Below are 15,978 nucleotides of genomic sequence, written 5' to 3'. Positions count from 1 at the left end.
ACACAGAACGGTGTGTTCATTCATTTATTTGTCCAATGTTTCAACCTGACTGAAATACAAGATCAACAAGAGCACTGTACTCCTGGCTATTATTACATGTTAGAACATAGAGTTTTGCACTTTAGACAACATTTAACACCATTCTATGGGGTACTGCATTGCTTTTATAAAGTTTAAAATAAAGATTTATTTTCAAACATGTGACTTTGGTTTATTTCATACATTACACTTTCTTGCAGAAAAAATAAAATTGTACAACTGCATAAATATAAAATTCTTCCACCATGAAAATGGTTAAAACATTCAATAAAGACATTAGCACCACAGTGTGCGATGCCTCCAGCAGGAAAAAAAAAAAAAGAAAAGAAAATATACAAAGCAAAGAGTTATGCCTATCACTGAGAGGAGTGATAGTCTGACCCAGTCTCTCACACAACATACTGGAGGATGAGGGAAAAGGTGGAGAGAGAGAGAGACAGCATTCGCTACAAAGCACAGTACACAATCATCTATTCTCTTTAACTTCACTTAAGTTAGTTCCCCCTGCCACCCCTCCAAATAAAATACCCTAACACCACAGAAAAGTCAGAAGCCTTATGGAGTGCTGTTAAATATAATCTCACAGGTGGGCCTTTCTTTGAAAAGGAACAAAATAATGAGAAGTTATCATGCCAGTTCTAGTCCCATTGAGTATTTACACCTTGGACAGCAAAAGTCTTTGCTCACAAGAAGTAGAAAACAGATACAATACATGGCTTGAAAAATGACCAGAGTATGCACCTATAGTACTGTACACTAAATAAAATACACAAGGCAGCAATACTTAGGGGCCAGAAAACACTGCTTACTACAAGTCAGTTATGGAATCATAATTTACAGTAAAAATGGGCATGTCCCAAGGCTCAATTTTGTCTTCTTTTGTCATTTACAGTAGAATAAATATTTGTCGCTATTGCTACACTTTGTTTACATTCTAACCTAGTAAATGCAGAAAGCTAGTGTAAAGCATATAGATTACGTGTAGGTCCCATACGTATGACAGTTTGTTCAAGACTAGTAGGTTTTCTTTTTTGTTCTTTTTTTTAACCTTTTTAAATGGCTAGGGGGGGCGGGGGGGGGAGAGAGTTGTGCTTACAATCAGCTGCTTTTTATGTCAAATTTAATATCAAAACGTCCCTGGAAGCGGTCCTTGTCGCTGTACTGGATGTTCTGCCCGTAGGCCCTGCATTCCACGCGCACCTCCATGTCGTAGGTCAGGTTGGTGAACTGCACTGCCACCAGCGGCTGCAGGTACCGCGGCTGCAGGAGCTTGCCATAGTAGGGGTAGTACTGCAGGGCAAAGCCAGGGTGGCCGCCCATCCCGTAGTACTCCACCGTGCCTATTTTGTCTGCATCCTCCTCTCTCTAGAGGTGGGAAAAGGGAGAAGAAACAACGCCAATCACCCACACTCTGCCTTTTGCAGCCCTTTTCCCTAGCAGCATCTGTTGTTTTTCACCAAGACCGTGACCTCTCTTCGGTCATCACTGATCCCCACCTTGACAGCACGAGGACGTCCCGGTGGTGGAGAGGACACTTAAGCGCTCTCTCACCAGTAGCTACACAGTAAGCACCTCCCAGCATGCATCAGCCAGGAAAAGGGCTTTCTTTATTTAAAACCTCAACCACTTTACACATTCAGAAACCACCACAGCTTCCTGTCGTACCAATGCACTATCTTTGGCTAAAAAAGTCTGCTGTTTCTCAGCTGCGTTACAATGCTAAGTAAAATACCTCTTCCCTGGAGTCCTTTTTTTAGCCATCTGTGCTAAGAGCTCCAGTACAGCACTTGGAAGCAAAATGGCTACTTTTGACAATACCTTTTACTATCTGGCCCTGCTTTTACCCCTCCCTGTGAGGACAGCGCTAGCTGCCATCCATCATGAGTGGGGTTTTGAGAAACTCCTGTTCCAAAGGGGGAGCTATCCCAAGTAAGAACCACCCCCGTTGTCTGTGGAAGGGCAGAGAGGGACAAAGACTGTCTTCCCCTGCAGCTTCCCGACTCCGCTCTATCGTATTTCAACTTACCTTGGCAGCGCAGTGGACAGGGATGAGATACGGGTTGTATTTTGCCATAACCTCTGGAGGGAGGCTCTCATTTACCGGAGCCTAGAAGAAACCCAAAACAAGGGGACATTACACACCGGACACTTCTCTGCAGACTGGAGCACCTTTGCAGCAGCAAAGGTCAGCGGTACCAAACACGTTCTGTTAACCAGAATCCCTTCTAGCTCAGTTTCAGAGGCAACAGCTCTTGCTGGTGGTTCTTGGGACAGATGAGCAGCATAACACAACTAGAAGCAGGGGAACCTAACCGCAGCAGAGCTGTTGTCTGTTCTTACAGCTTTCCTGCTGTGGATACCAAGGCAAGCAGATCAGGCTATTTTTAATTTCGTGGTGTCACTGGGGAAAGCGTTTCACGGCAGAGTGCTAGCTAGCGGGGCTGGTTTGTGGAAAGCCCAGGCAGTGGCAGGAAGAGAGGTGCTGCGGGAGGATTTGCCACCTGCCTGCCAGGTGTGTGCAGTCAGGACTGGAAACCCACAAGAAAGAACAAAGAGCGGCAGTCACACCCTGAGGCTGCTGAACTTCGACACCACCTACAGGGAAGGACAAAGGCTCCGAGTATGTCAGGGAACGGTGGGAGTGCCGACTCTGATGTTGGTCTTTGGTCTCTTCACAAGTGCCGTAGTTTTGCTTCACAGCCTTGCGAGTCTCAGATCTGCTTTACGCACACCTTGCCCAACACAAGAGCTATAGGGTCTCTGCGGGAGCGTGGAATGAGGAAAACAAGTATTGCCTTGGATACACGTGTCGTTTCTAAATGAAACATGTAAAGTCATTCCTTGACTAGACCCTGCTGTCTAATGTGGTCTGGAGCTCTTCAGAGCTCTGTGGCAAAGAAAAGAGGAACACACCAAACCCTTCTCTTCCCCAGTCATCAAACGTGCGCATCTATGTCATCCCGCAGCCACCACATACCAAGCACAGCGCATTCCTGCTAAAATGCACCCACTGTTTCCACCCTGGATCAGATGAGCCCAAATTCAACTCATTTCTTTCAGCCCAGGACAGGCTCCCTTCGAAGAAAAATGTTCCTCACAACTCATTAGCTAGACAGCACCATTCCCCGTCCTCTACCGCACTGACGGATGGTGGTGAAGGCGCTTAGCACACCATTTGCACTGTTTTCTGTCCAGAAGATGGAGTGGCAGGTTTTGCACACCACCTTATTGAATAGCATGTGCTCTGCCACTGAATTCTTACAGAATTTTTTAGCATTTAAATGTGTTGGGGGAAAAAAAAAAAAAAAACTAGAAGTAAAAGCCATTCCTGTCCAGATTAACATCCTTCAGCATTACTGCAAACATGCCTTCAGGTGCAGCACAGAGCAAGTGGGTAACAGAGACATCCTACAGCGTCTGGGAAACTGCATTAAATAACCTACAGATCTCTTCACCTTTCTTGCAGCAAGAACTGTGCCTGACTCTCAGATGTAGTTTACACTTTATAGCCTATGTTTCAGTCTGATGATAGTTAATATTAGCACTACTTCATTTAATGAAGTAGTTTTAGCAAGGCAGGCAACTCTACACCGCCTGAGGAAAGCACGGAGTAGATCGGGGCACGACACAATGTACTGAGCTTACTACAGATAGTCGGTCTGGGACAGTCCCATGGAAGCACACAGGAACTTAAAATGGGTTTTATCATTTGAAGAAAACGCTCCATTAGAGCAATTCAGTTAGCAGGCTCAGCAGTTACCAGATAAACAACCAGGAGTTTGCACTGTGAGGTTCATTGCTACTTGTTACCAACTTGCGGTGTGCAGTTTTCATTGCTTTTTGATGAAAAGTATTTTTAAAGCCAGTTACTCAAATCGTCTCACAATTTCTCCTCTGCAGAAGGGGTTTAACACTGATCTCTCTCCAGAGACAGAAAAGCAGGCACAGCAAATCTGCAGCCAACTCCTCCTCCTTATCAGTAGCTTCTGCTAGAAAGGGAAGAGATACTTGCCTTAGGTTTGAAGCCGATAATTCTGTTGAGCTTGACGAGGATGCATGGTTTGCCGTCCCTGTACCCAAAAGTGGGATCATTTATTCCAGAACAGTTTTCCAGCCATTCACGTTTGAATTTGCAGACCTTCTTCTGGCCCTGGGCATCATTATATGGTCCTCTCTCTTTGTAATCGGTAGGTATGTCTGTCACGGTGGGGGAATGAAAAGACAACCACACGCAACGTGATCTTTTGCTTGTCAGGAACAGCAACACTTATGCTTCACTGTGTAGTCTGGATTTCCCCCTCGTCCAAACAGGGAAGTGACACCACCTTCTTGAGGCTGACACCACAGACATGCACCCAGCCACCCCCCACATGTCGGCTGGTCCCAGACCAGCAAGTTTGTGGGGTTTTGTTTTTTAACTGAGGATTCTTCCAGACAACAAGAGAACACACACATTTGTAATCCACTGGCTCAGAGATCTTTTTTGGCAGCTTTTACAAGCAGGTTCCCCTCAGATTTTATATGCGCCTATCATGAGGTGATAGTCTCATTTGCATTTTTACATATAATCTATTAAAGGTTAATACTTCCCAGATGTTTTGCTGCATTGCATCAAAAGGAGCGACACTGGCTTTAGCAAAGTCGCCAGTAAAACCCCCATGGCTTTCAGAGAGGCTAAGGTCAGCGCCACGTGCTTCTGACAGCCAGCTGCAACTTTCTCCAAGTGAAATCTGGGAGTTGCCAACCATACAACCTCTACAATAAGCTTCTAGGTACATCCTGGCCAATTCTGGTCTGTCCAAACTAATTTAACGAGCAGCCATATGACTGAAACCAGAGCCTGCCAGTTTACCAACATGCCATTGGTTACAATAAAAGGAATAGCCGAAGACAGAGACCACCACTGCTCCCTCATCTTCTGATGGGCCTAACGCAGAGGCATTGGTCAGAGCCCTCAGCTGCAGGAAACAACTGAGACTTACCACCACAGTCCTGAAATATGATGTTTTCAGTTTGTTGATCAGCGCTGTAGTCCTTTAAGAACTTCTCAAGGTTCTTCACATACGGCTCAAAACTTTTGGGATCGGAGGCAGTAAAGGAAATTTCTGTCTTTTGTACCTGGGGGATTTGAGTCAGTCCTAAGAAAACCAAATGAGGAAGAAAACATTAAGTACACCTCAGAGCTGCACAGCCTCCAGGCAATGCAACGCACACCAAGAACGTAACTCATTCTAATAATCTCTATTTTTCAGACTTCAGGACTCGCACACAACAGCTTAAGCTCACTAGAGGGGAGGCTCTGACAGGCTCTTATCTCCTCTTTCCAACAACAGTCTGGAATATTCGTCATGATGCTTGCATCACTAAGCAGATAAAAATCACAGAATCCAGAAAGAAGGCTACAAGTCAAGGTTTTCCTCCAGAAAAACAGTCAACCCCAGGTCCCCTGCCCACTTCTGCCTCCTCCTCAAGGACAGAAGGGAAGCTGCTTGCGTGAGACAACCGCACAAAATAAAGTCCTACAGAAGCCTACTCTTACATATGTATCCCTAATAGGTTGACTTGAAAGTCTGCAGAACACACTATGTGTTTAGGACACAGCAGAGCTGTCCACTTATAGACCCTTGCAATAAAAGACAAGAGGTTCCCCAAGTCAGGTACAGTCACTCTCTGCTGGTTGTAATCCACACGGCCTTCGTGTACTCTCCCTTGCAGGATGCAGGGCAGGAGACATTCTCTCACTCAGTAAATTCATCAGCCTGATCACTTTCTCTGGTCTTTTCACTCCGTAAGCGAGTATTTCTGATTGCAGAAATAGCCTGCTGAGCTCTCTAATCAGAAGCTTAAATACCACCACACGGGAGAGACGTTTAAAAGACTGTCCTAGATTCTGGGCTGTGTAACTAGCTCCGCTTTTGACTTTAGGAGGATGAATAGAAAAAGAACACATGGAGAAGAGAAGGGACTAGATACAAGTAATGCCCACAGATGTTGAAAAGTGCCAACCCCTTTGCTCTTCATTATGGGACTTGGAAATAGTTGCTCCTGCGTGATGTTTAGGTCACATTTTAATTGAATGCGTTGATGCATGGCTAACACTTTAAACTTAAGTAATGGGAGCTGGAGTTCATGCTGCTTTTTGTGGCAGCCACTGTAATTATTGAGGTCTTGACTTCTGTTCAGTTTGTCATCTTCATTTTAGCAAGAACAAGAAAAAGGAGCAGAGGAGCAGCATTTGCTCTGACAGCCTTCAGAACAGGCCTGTTGCCAACAAGTTCCCCTGGTGCAAAACTCGGGCAGCTTAGGTGGCTGGCCCCAACCCACAAGAGCTTGTGACTCCAGCAATTTTTCCAAAGCCACTTGAGTGCTTCTGCTTAGTCCCTCCTCAAGCCAGCTCACCACTCCCCCCCCCCCCCCCCCCCCCCCACTACCCACTGAGTTGGAATTTGTAACCTAGGACAAAGATTAGCTTTGTTCCCCTAAACGCAGCTCCTAGTCGCCAAAGATAGCAAGACATCCAGCAAGTAGCTCGTGGGTTTCAAGTTTTATTCCAGGAAGCAGCTTTAACCGCTCAAAACTCCCTCTGGTACAAATTGACCAGGTTGAGTGTTACAAGTTTAGAAACCACTTACTACTACACTAGCAGAATTACGTCCTACCCTCCAAAGTCAGCGGCTTTCAACCCCTTTTCGAGCAATTACTTGCTTTCTTGCTTCACAGACAGTTATAAATAAATATATATAAAATAAATAAGCTGGGTTCAATTTTAGTAAGGGACTTCAATCCCATCCTGCCAAACCTTCCTCATGTTACCACTCAGCTGGGAAGCAACAGGCTCAGAGTCACTTGAAGTGGCTAACTGGAATTGCAGCAAAGGCAGGCCAGGCCTTGGTTCCTCTCCCGGGCCTGCCTTTTCCAGAGTTCAAGTTACAGGTGTGTCATTCAAATGTATAAATATAAAATTCAAGAAAGCTTGGCCAGGCCTGTTAAGCTTCGGTCAGGCAGTTAAGCTATTAGTTTTGCTCAGGACCTCTAAAATGAAGGAACTCCCCACCTCTGTTTTTTGTCTTGTCCAAGATAATGCATAAAGGCACCCATGCAGGCATGGCAAAGGAAGGGAAGGTCAACAATATACACCCTGCGGTGTGTAAAAACCACCTAGTAGAATATCCCTGTTCTCTGGTTAGGAGAGCCTGGCCGCTGATACGTACAGTCCAAAGCCAACCCTCTGCCTATGAGACAAGTGACTTGGTTGGGAGAACAGACTCCCATCCCAAAGCATCCCCGTCTTGCAAATCTTTGCAGAATGGCACCGAAGTCCAAGCAGTACCTCCATGCAGCCCTTCCAGTGGCCAGAGCAAGAGAACAACCATTCCTGCCAGGTAGACTCGGCCTGTGGCCATAGCTGGGCTGCTTTCAGCCCAACTGTGGGCATTTACAGGTGCTTGGATGAACAAGACTGGACCAGGCTTTGGTACAGCAGGTGCTTGCTTTGTTTAGGACAAGAGCGAAGTGGGGATCAATCTTCCCACTTATGAAGCAAGGAAGTAAGTATTTGTGAAGATGAAAGACTTGTTATAAAAAATAGCTTTATCCTGATTAAAAACATATTACTGGCTTCCACCACAATGTCCATTCTCACATGCCTGCAACTGACCAGGACACAAAGCCCTAAGACACAAAGTCCTAAGCACAGATCTATCATTTCCTTCTTTGTTTTCCATCTGTACATCCCATAGCCAAAATAAAAGCTTCAGTGCTGTTATCAGAGCAGCACTATCACTGAATTCTTCTTAAGCAATCTTGTTTAAAAAAAAGTGTGTTGATTTGGTATGATGAGAGGAGGTAACCTCTGCAGAACACTTCTGTAACCCTTCTGAAACCTTCTCTCATCCCCATTAGGGAACTGAAGCAAGTAGGGACAAGAAGAAAATTACAAAGCTGAGCTATTCCAGTGCTACCTACCTACCATGGGTTGCTAGACACCTAAGGAAGTATGTGGCTCCAAGAAGTTACAGGCATGAATAAGCCTCTTAGGGGCTTCAGGCACATGAGGAAGCCATTCATAAGCAAGTCCTATCGGGGAAAAGAAACAAAGCTTCAAGTGCTTTCATAGCCAGGAGTCTAAACAACCCTCTCCCCATCTTCAGACTATAATCTGTTTGCCACAGTTCTGCATCTCATGCTACTACCACAGAGATGCACCATGGTGTCATGTGTGGTGACGCTGTTCTTCACACATGGAAGAATCAAGTAACTTATTGCTAAAATACTGACAAACTACTTCAGAAAATTTCTGCAATTGGCTCTTAGAGTGCCTTGCTAGGAAATATGATTCCTATCTTCACTTGACTGACGCTGTCCACATAAATGATGAGTGATGCCTTGACTTGGTAACAGACACCACCTTCTGTTGGCTTTCTAACTCTGTGGATATACAAAGACACCAAAAGCAAAAAAAAATGTAAAGTCATTGGTTTTGGTTTTTTTTTTCCAGCTACAGTTCCACTTCCAAAACACCATTGCAGATTAAAATCACATTTATTCAAGTTCATTTAAAAACAGATTTTCCACATAGACTTTGTCATTCTAAGCTGCAAGAGCAAGACTTCAGGAAAAACAGTGTCCTGAGGGTGAAGAGGAAGAAACTAGAAGTGGGAAGTCAGGCTTGTTATTAGGAATGGTTGTGTAAGTCCATAGTAACCACTCTTGCTTCATCATGCAATGCTCATTTCCAGGTACCATGTAATCTTGGTTCAGAATGAGTCTGAACACTCCTGTGATGACACAGATGACAAATTGAGTGATCACTACACCATTCCTATTGACCACCCCCCTCCAGCTCACTAAATAAGGATAGACTTTAAAAGCCTCCATACCAAGCAATCTCCTTCCAAGCTTCCAGTCACCCTCTACCTCATCCCCAAAGTACAAAAAGCAGGTGCAAGTTCTCTACAAATGCAGCAAAATCTCCTTGGCAGATAACATCCCTGGAGCTTGAGATTCAGAGACTTTTCCAAACATAGGTGCTGAGACAACAAGAGACAGACGCGGAAAAGCGTGACTTCACAGGAGGCAGCACACGCTCCTTGGGGCCTTCCTGCCACCTCCCTGCTGCTATCCAAGCTAAATAAGCCAAGCGGGGAACACACACCAGAGCAGCCTTTTCCATACCACACTCACTGCCCAGGCACATCGTGGCCAGGCAGCACTTGAAGCAGGGACACCTGAAATCCACTGGCTTGAGCAGGGATTCTTCCTTCCAGCTGCCACTTAAAAAGAGCCTTAGGTAGCAATGAGCTCTCTTGGCCCTACACCAGCCCTAGTGATGGGATGCTGTGTTTCACAAAATGCACACCACAAGATGGCAGGGTACACAGCCCAATTTATATGGGGGTGGGAAAGGGGAGGAGGAGAATGGAGCATTATTTTTTTTAAACACTCCGTATGCTGTGTTTAAGAGGCAATATCCTCATCCTTCCCTATTAGCAGGGTAAGTCCCCTGTGCTTAAAGCAGAGTCCGAGCCGGCAGCACACGTGGCACTGGGAGCTGGAGCTGTCGCAATGGCAAGGCTGGACAAGAAGGTGAACTGCACTGTCCCTTCCCCCACCTCAAGACAAAAGAGGAGGAAAAAAAAAGTATCATGGAAAGGTACAAAACTCAGCTTGCCCTGAAGCCCTGTATAACATTCCTGTTGTGTTCAATGCAGAAACCAATTAGCATATTAATGACACTTGACTATAAAAATAGCACTTTATGGCTTTCAGTGTTATACTCATGTCAATAACTCAATAAAACATCCTGTAGGTTCTGTTGTTGTTATGAAATCCGTTGTATTTCAGAACAAGAATGATATTATAGCAGCCCCTACAGCATTTTCTCCTGCACATCCTGAAGGGAAGTATAGTTTCCCCTTTCCCAGCCATTTTGGGCTGACACAACAGGGACTTGCCCAAGAAGGACAGAGCACTGTAACAAGAACAAAACCAGGTTTTCTAGCTTCCTAGAAAATCCAGGGCTTTATCAAGCTGCCAATATACTTACTTGGCTTGCAAATCTTCCCACAAGAACCACGAAATAGAATTGCACAACACCCTATTTTATGTAGTTCATAGTCTGCAGGGGTCCCAGGTCACAAAAAATTCGAGTTTGATGCTCACCAAGTGCAGGAGTGAACATGCCCACACACATGTTCGTTGTCAGAAGAGCAGCTGTGCTTGCAGCACAGGGAGAGCCCTCCACAGCAGGGGAATACAGGGATTGCTGACCTCCCAAACACAGCAGTGCAGCAACTCACTAGTGTCAATCTCTCTGAAAGCCTACATTAAAAGGCTATTTTTGACTCATTGTGGTCTAATGGCTGCTGTGCTACAGGACTAGGAACGGACTCGACGTTAAGAGCCAACCTCCACCAGGCCTTACCCCCAGTTTCTCCACATCTGTAGAAAGAGTTGTCGCATGATGCCCTGTAAAGGTCACCGTGCTATTAACTGGTAATTATTTCCTTGAAGTTGATGTGTGTGCCATTACAGCTTGGTTCAAAACCCTTGTTTATTGGGCTGCCCTACTGTCATGTATTCAAGGAGCTGCATTTTGTTCCCCTTGATTTCAGTACATGAAAGCCCATTGCAAAGATCCCTGATGACCTTTTCATTCTTCCTCCATTTTGATTTCTGTAATACACACTACAAGAGCGTCTCAAAATTCAGTTCCTTTTTTTGGTTAAAAAAAGGATATGCCCCAGAAAAACTGGTGCAGTATGCAACTAAGAGATGAATAAAAATCCTCTGCAGGCTGAAATCTTACACAGAAATTTTACCACAGAGTTGCTTTGAAATTGGAATCGCAAACTGCTATTACACAGAAAGCGAACAGTTTACCTAGAATGAGTAATTATGTGACATCAGGCTAAACAGCAGGTGTATCTGGATGTGACCCAAGATCCATGGGCTTCTTCGCTAATTATTTCACGTCTGGTGAGACCACTGGGCTTCAGTCGGGGCAAAACACATTATTAAAATAACAACTACTCCACCATTAGCCATGTTGGCTTTTCAGATGCAGCTAATGGCTCTGGGCAGTATCAGTGACAGTTTAGTCTTTCCTGCAAATGTCAGAGCCCATTGCAGAGACAGAAACAGCCACTTTCAGTGCTTAAGACAGCATTTACTCCAGCCATGCTGGTACATTAAGAAGTGCCACACACTAACACAGCAGTTCCAGTCTCTGTTCTGCCTTTAAAAAGTGCTGGTGGAAAAGCAGTTATCTGAAAAAGATGACTCTTTGCTGAGACATAACACCATTTGGTGATGGTAACATTCCCTGTGTTGTTAGAGCAGGGAATAATCACAGCATAGCACTGCAGATAGTGGGGCTGTAAGGCACCATGCGACACCAGAGCCAGCTTCTGTAGCTACAAGCCATCAGCCTCACAATTGTCACTTAAATACCACTGTTATTAAAAGCTTCTGAACTGTTTTACAGAGCAACTGGAGACAGATCATTACCAACCCCAGTGCCAAGCAGCCTCAAGGTCATCTGTAATGTGGGAAAGCAGCAGTTGCGCAGCTCCCCCGCCACGCTCTGAGCCGCCGCTGGCTGCGGCGGGAATCAGATAGCGCAGCAGAGCCTGGACAGGCAGAGCGGGAAACCTGCGGCAAGGGCTAGTTACTCCGTCTGCTGCTACCCAAGGCAGGCTGGCCACAGACACTGCTCAAGCGATCACTTTAATTTTGAGCAGAGACTTATTTCGTCTAGTAAAGACAGGTCATGCATCAGCAACTACAAGACCCACCTTTAACCTCCCACGACACATTCAACAGCAACACCCATTAGTAAATGCTACCATCTCCTCTAGATCACAGTGTAGTTCAGTGTTGGCTAATACAATTCAGTAAGCAGACCCAGAATTGGTACTGTCCCCTTGCTCCTTGTGCACCCCCGTTTCACAGATATAGCTAACATTTTACCGTTGTCCCTTCACTTACCCATGGGAACACAGTGGCTATGAAGAAAGAAAAACTGAACCCAGCTTCTTCATACAGCTCATTCCCAAGTGAAGCCTCTTAGCCTCACTCCCCTTCCCCTAAACCCAAACAATGAAGAACAATAATCCAAGTTCGAGCTCCTCTCAGGAGGCATGTCTCATGTGATGCAACCTTTAATTCTAGCAGGATTGCCTTCAAGGCCCAGTACTGTTAACACAGAAGGCTGAGAACATACCCACCCCCTACAAGTATGTGTTGCAGCAACGACATGCTTATTTCATCCTCCTTCTTGAGGTGAGTAACCAACCCGCCTCCCCAGAACAGCGTGCACCAAGTCAAACATGGGCCTCCTGTTTAGTTACCTGGAGGTGCCACTCGATCCTGGTATTTGGGCTCAAATTCACTGACAGTGAGCAACATCACTTGGATGGTCCCAATGAATATACCTGCCAGGCAACCGTAGAAGATGACATAGAAGAGGAGGATCTTAACTGCAAGAGAAAACAGACAGAGGAATCAAATCAAGCCCTCAAGGCAGTCACATTTCAGGACAAAATTTCCAACCTTTACCACTTGCAAGGAAGAGCCCAGCACACTGAATTCAGATGGCAAGCCCTGTTGCGGAGGCATATATTCAACAGTGAGATTATGCCCTGATGCAGACAGAAAATATAAGTCACTCCAGTTGTTTGGGGGGCTGCAAGCATGAGCCCCTGAAAGCCTAGAAATCCATGAATCAGGATTTGTGATTGTAAAACATGAGGATTAAACCATGTTCTTCCACATTTTAAAGGGTCCCTTGGCTGACCCAGCACTACCATCACATGCTATCACAGGTGACAGACTTTCAGTGAAGCAAGTGCCCAACGGCAAGGAGGCATACTATGGGCATGCTCTGAAGGACACCCATTCCACAAAGCTCTGGGCCTCAAAGCTATTTCCAGGGGAGTCTACAGTAAATGTTTCATTCAGGTTTACAAGCAATTGTAAACCCTGATCTCCCCTAGTAATTCAGGCTATCACCTCCGTTAAAGACAACAGGAGCAGAATTCAGGCCCAAATTAGCTCCAATACTCAATCTCAAATGTAGGAAAGTACTCAGATGTGTCACTACCGCATGTTTAGCAGCCTTGTATGTCTACAAAGGCACTCCAGCACTGCTCATACCAATTAAAAAGTGACTTACATAATAATGAAAGATTAAATTTAGTTTTGGTCTAAGGGGAGATGCCTAGAATAATCGGGGGGGGGGGGAGGGGAGGAGTGGAGAAGAGCCTGGAGATGCAGCATGGCTCAGACTCTGGGTATCAGTTACCAGTTTACAAGGATTATCTCAACTGATTAACTGCACAGTAACATGCCGTACTAGGCATCACCAGGCTGCCTACACAGCGGATAAGCCAGCCCATGCCAAGCAACTATATGCTAATCAGACTGCAGGAACAAGCAGGCCAGCACAGAGGCCAAAAAGTACTTGAAAGTAAGCCTAATAAATAGATCTCGGTCTGTCCTCATCTAACTGCAAACAAAAAAGAGGTGGTTTATTTGAAGGACTTGAAGTGACAAGCTACAAGGGAAGGGGAGGAAGCGGTAGGTGGAAGTATTCCTCCTCGCTCCCCAACCCCATCGTAAAAAAAGCTCCATCATTGGAGAAGCCTCCTGATGAAAGCAGGCAGTTCTGGTTGTTTTCTTTTCAAGTCTATGAAAGACAGGCGAGCAGGAGGGACAGTCAGTGACACAGAGGCTGAGGGACACTGTCAGAAAGGCACTCCATCCTCTTGTCTTCCTCACGTGCAGTGGAGGCAGGGGAGGTAGCCAGAGCTGGAGGGCAGAGCTGGGTGCGGTAACGTGGTGCTCCAGGAGTTAAAAGCACTCTTTGGTATCCAGGCAGCGTAAAGCAAATGGCTGTGACGTCAGGGACGTGTGGAAATTTTTTCCAGAGCACGGTCATAGGAGGTGCTGTTGTAACAAACCAAACACTAATGCTGTTGTCTGCAGCGTAACGCCTTTGAGTTTTGTAACATCAGAAGGCAAACGCTGGGAGGTAGCTTATTTAATCAGGTTCCCAGCCAGGATGCTCTTAACGCCAAAGACACCTTAAAGGTCAAAACCACTCCGAGGTCTCAGAAAACACACAGCGGGTCTAGCAACCGAGCACAACAGGGTTGAACGAGAAAGCTTCCCGCAACAGGTAGGCTTATAACAGAGGAATCAGATCATCAGGCTGCAGATCGACTCCACAAATGGAAATCAGTCCTAGGCAGATAGGTACGGGTGCTCTGGGAGAAGGACCTGGTTCAGCCTCCGCGTTTGAAGCACTGCGCAGTTGCCTGGTGTCTCAGGAGCAGAAAATACCTATCCATGCGCACCCACAACCCAATTCTGCTCACGTAAAGATACAGCAGAAGCCTGCTCTAGTCCGCCCGCCTGCCAGAGCTAAAGCTGGCAGCTCCGGATGTGGCACCTCCGGCTGATCCATTACAACAGGAGCTGAATTCAACATCGCAAGGGTGGCACACCAGCTGTGGTTGGCAGCAACTGGAAGATTGTCTATTTGCGTAAAGAAAATGTTAAAAGCCTCTTAGTCTAAGTGCTATTTGTACAGCACCTAATAAATACATCATGAGCATTTAATCACAAATGCACATATAGCCATTTCCTTCTTGCAGAGGCATCAAAAGCCAATTGTTTGCTCTCGACGAGGTAAAATTAGCTCAGTTTCCTTTATCCAGAGAAGAGGGAAAAAACAAAAAAGCCACTCTTAAGTCTAAGGCAGATGACGGCTGGGAGGGCAGGCTCCCCCGACGGCGATGCTCCCGGGCCGGGCCAGCCGCCGGGGAAGGAGACCCAAGGACGAGGCGCCCTCGCCAAGGTCGGCCCGCCTCGGGCTCCATCCCGGGGCCGGGGGCCGACCCTGCCTCACCCCCGGCTCCACCTGAAGTTACACCTACGCGGGCAGCGCCCCCCCCGACCCCCCGCGGGGCCCCACAGGACAGCGGGGGTGGGGGGGTGAAGGAGGACCCCCACCCTCGCCCCGGGCCGCCCTCGCTGGGGGCCGCAGCCCCGCCGCAGCCGGCGGAGGCGGGGCGCCGCGGGCCGTGCTGCAGTGCCCGCCGCATCGCCGCCGCCGCCGCCCCCGACCCGGCCTCGCCGCCCCCGGCCCGGCACTCACACCAGCTGCCCCCGGTGCGGCCCAGCAGCTCCTTCTTCTCCGAGTTCCAGATGAATTTCTTCCAGTTGCCGTCGCCGTCCTTGGCCTTCCCGCGGGCCATGGCGTGCGGGCGGGCGGGCGAGCGGCGGGGAGAGGTCTAGCCCTCGGCGGGCGGCGCGGGCAGGCCCCGGCCGGGCTCCGTGCCCCGCGGCACCGGGAAGGTCTGGGTGCGCCCGCCCGCGCTGCGGGGCAGCCGGCGGCGCTGGCCCGGCGGGGTACGGGGGAAGCGGCCGGGGGCGGGCGGGAGCAGCGGCGAGGGGAAGCTGAGGGAAGCCCACGGGGCACAGAGCAGCCGCGCTCGCCGCCTGCCGCGCCCCTTCATATACACCGCCGGCTCCGCCCCGCCGCTGCCTCCGCCAATGGACGCCGGCAGAGGGCCCGGGGGCGGTGCCTGCCGAGCGAAGGGGCGGGGCCCGGCGGCGGGCGGGGCCCGGTGGGAGCGCGCCGGCCGCGGGAGAGGCAGCGCGGGCGGGGGCGGGGGGCTGCGGCACGGGCGGCAGCGCGGGTCGGTCCCGGCCGCTCCGCCGCGCACCTGAGCTCTGCCCCGGCCGGGGGGGGGGGGGGGGGGGGGGGGGGGCGGGCTGCGGCGGGCGCGGGGCGGGCACGTGCGTGCCCGTGGGTGCGCGCGCGCAGGGGTGTGCAGGCGTGGGCGCGCGTGGGCACGTGTCCCTGCCCGTCCGTAGCTGCATGCACGTCTGCGTGCGCATGTGTGCGCCTGCACACCTGGACGCGCGGGCACG

General features: G+C 48.3%; 1 protein-coding gene across 1 annotated transcript; it reads right to left on the bottom strand.

Moving 5' to 3' along the window:
• Nucleotides 1–10: 10 nt before the first annotated feature.
• Nucleotides 11–15,475, bottom strand: ATP1B1 (ATPase Na+/K+ transporting subunit beta 1). Its single transcript, XM_050898664.1, has 6 exons — nucleotides 15,200–15,475; nucleotides 12,390–12,518; nucleotides 5,022–5,177; nucleotides 4,052–4,236; nucleotides 2,066–2,146; nucleotides 11–1,404 (listed from the first exon to the last, which is right to left on the bottom strand). Exons 1-6 carry the CDS (start codon nucleotides 15,297–15,299, stop codon nucleotides 1,138–1,140), a joined length of 918 nt encoding a protein of 305 aa, XP_050754621.1. The 5' UTR covers nucleotides 15,300–15,475; the 3' UTR covers nucleotides 11–1,137.
• Nucleotides 15,476–15,978: the final 503 nt, after the last annotated feature.

The sequence above is a fragment of the Gymnogyps californianus genome, chromosome 1 (assembly GCF_018139145.2).
Source record: "Gymnogyps californianus isolate 813 chromosome 1, ASM1813914v2, whole genome shotgun sequence".
NCBI lineage: Eukaryota > Metazoa > Chordata > Aves > Accipitriformes > Cathartidae > Gymnogyps > Gymnogyps californianus.
This window is presented reverse-complemented; position numbering and strand designations above follow the sequence as displayed.

What these genes read in the sequence shown, in the direction of transcription:
- ATP1B1 (XM_050898664.1), bottom strand. Translation starts at nt 15,299, where the DNA reads ATGGCCCGCGGGAAGGCCAAGGACGGCGACGGCAACTGGAAGAAATTC. An exon ending in TTATCGGCTTCAAACCTAAG is followed by an intron (nt 2,147 to 4,051) that starts GCAAGTATCTCT and finishes GGTTTCTTCTAG; the next exon opens with GCTCCGGTAAATGAGAGCCT. An exon ending in CTGTCCACTGCGCTGCCAAG is followed by an intron (nt 1,405 to 2,065) that starts GTAAGTTGAAAT and finishes TCCCACCTCTAG; the next exon opens with AGAGAGGAGGATGCAGACAA.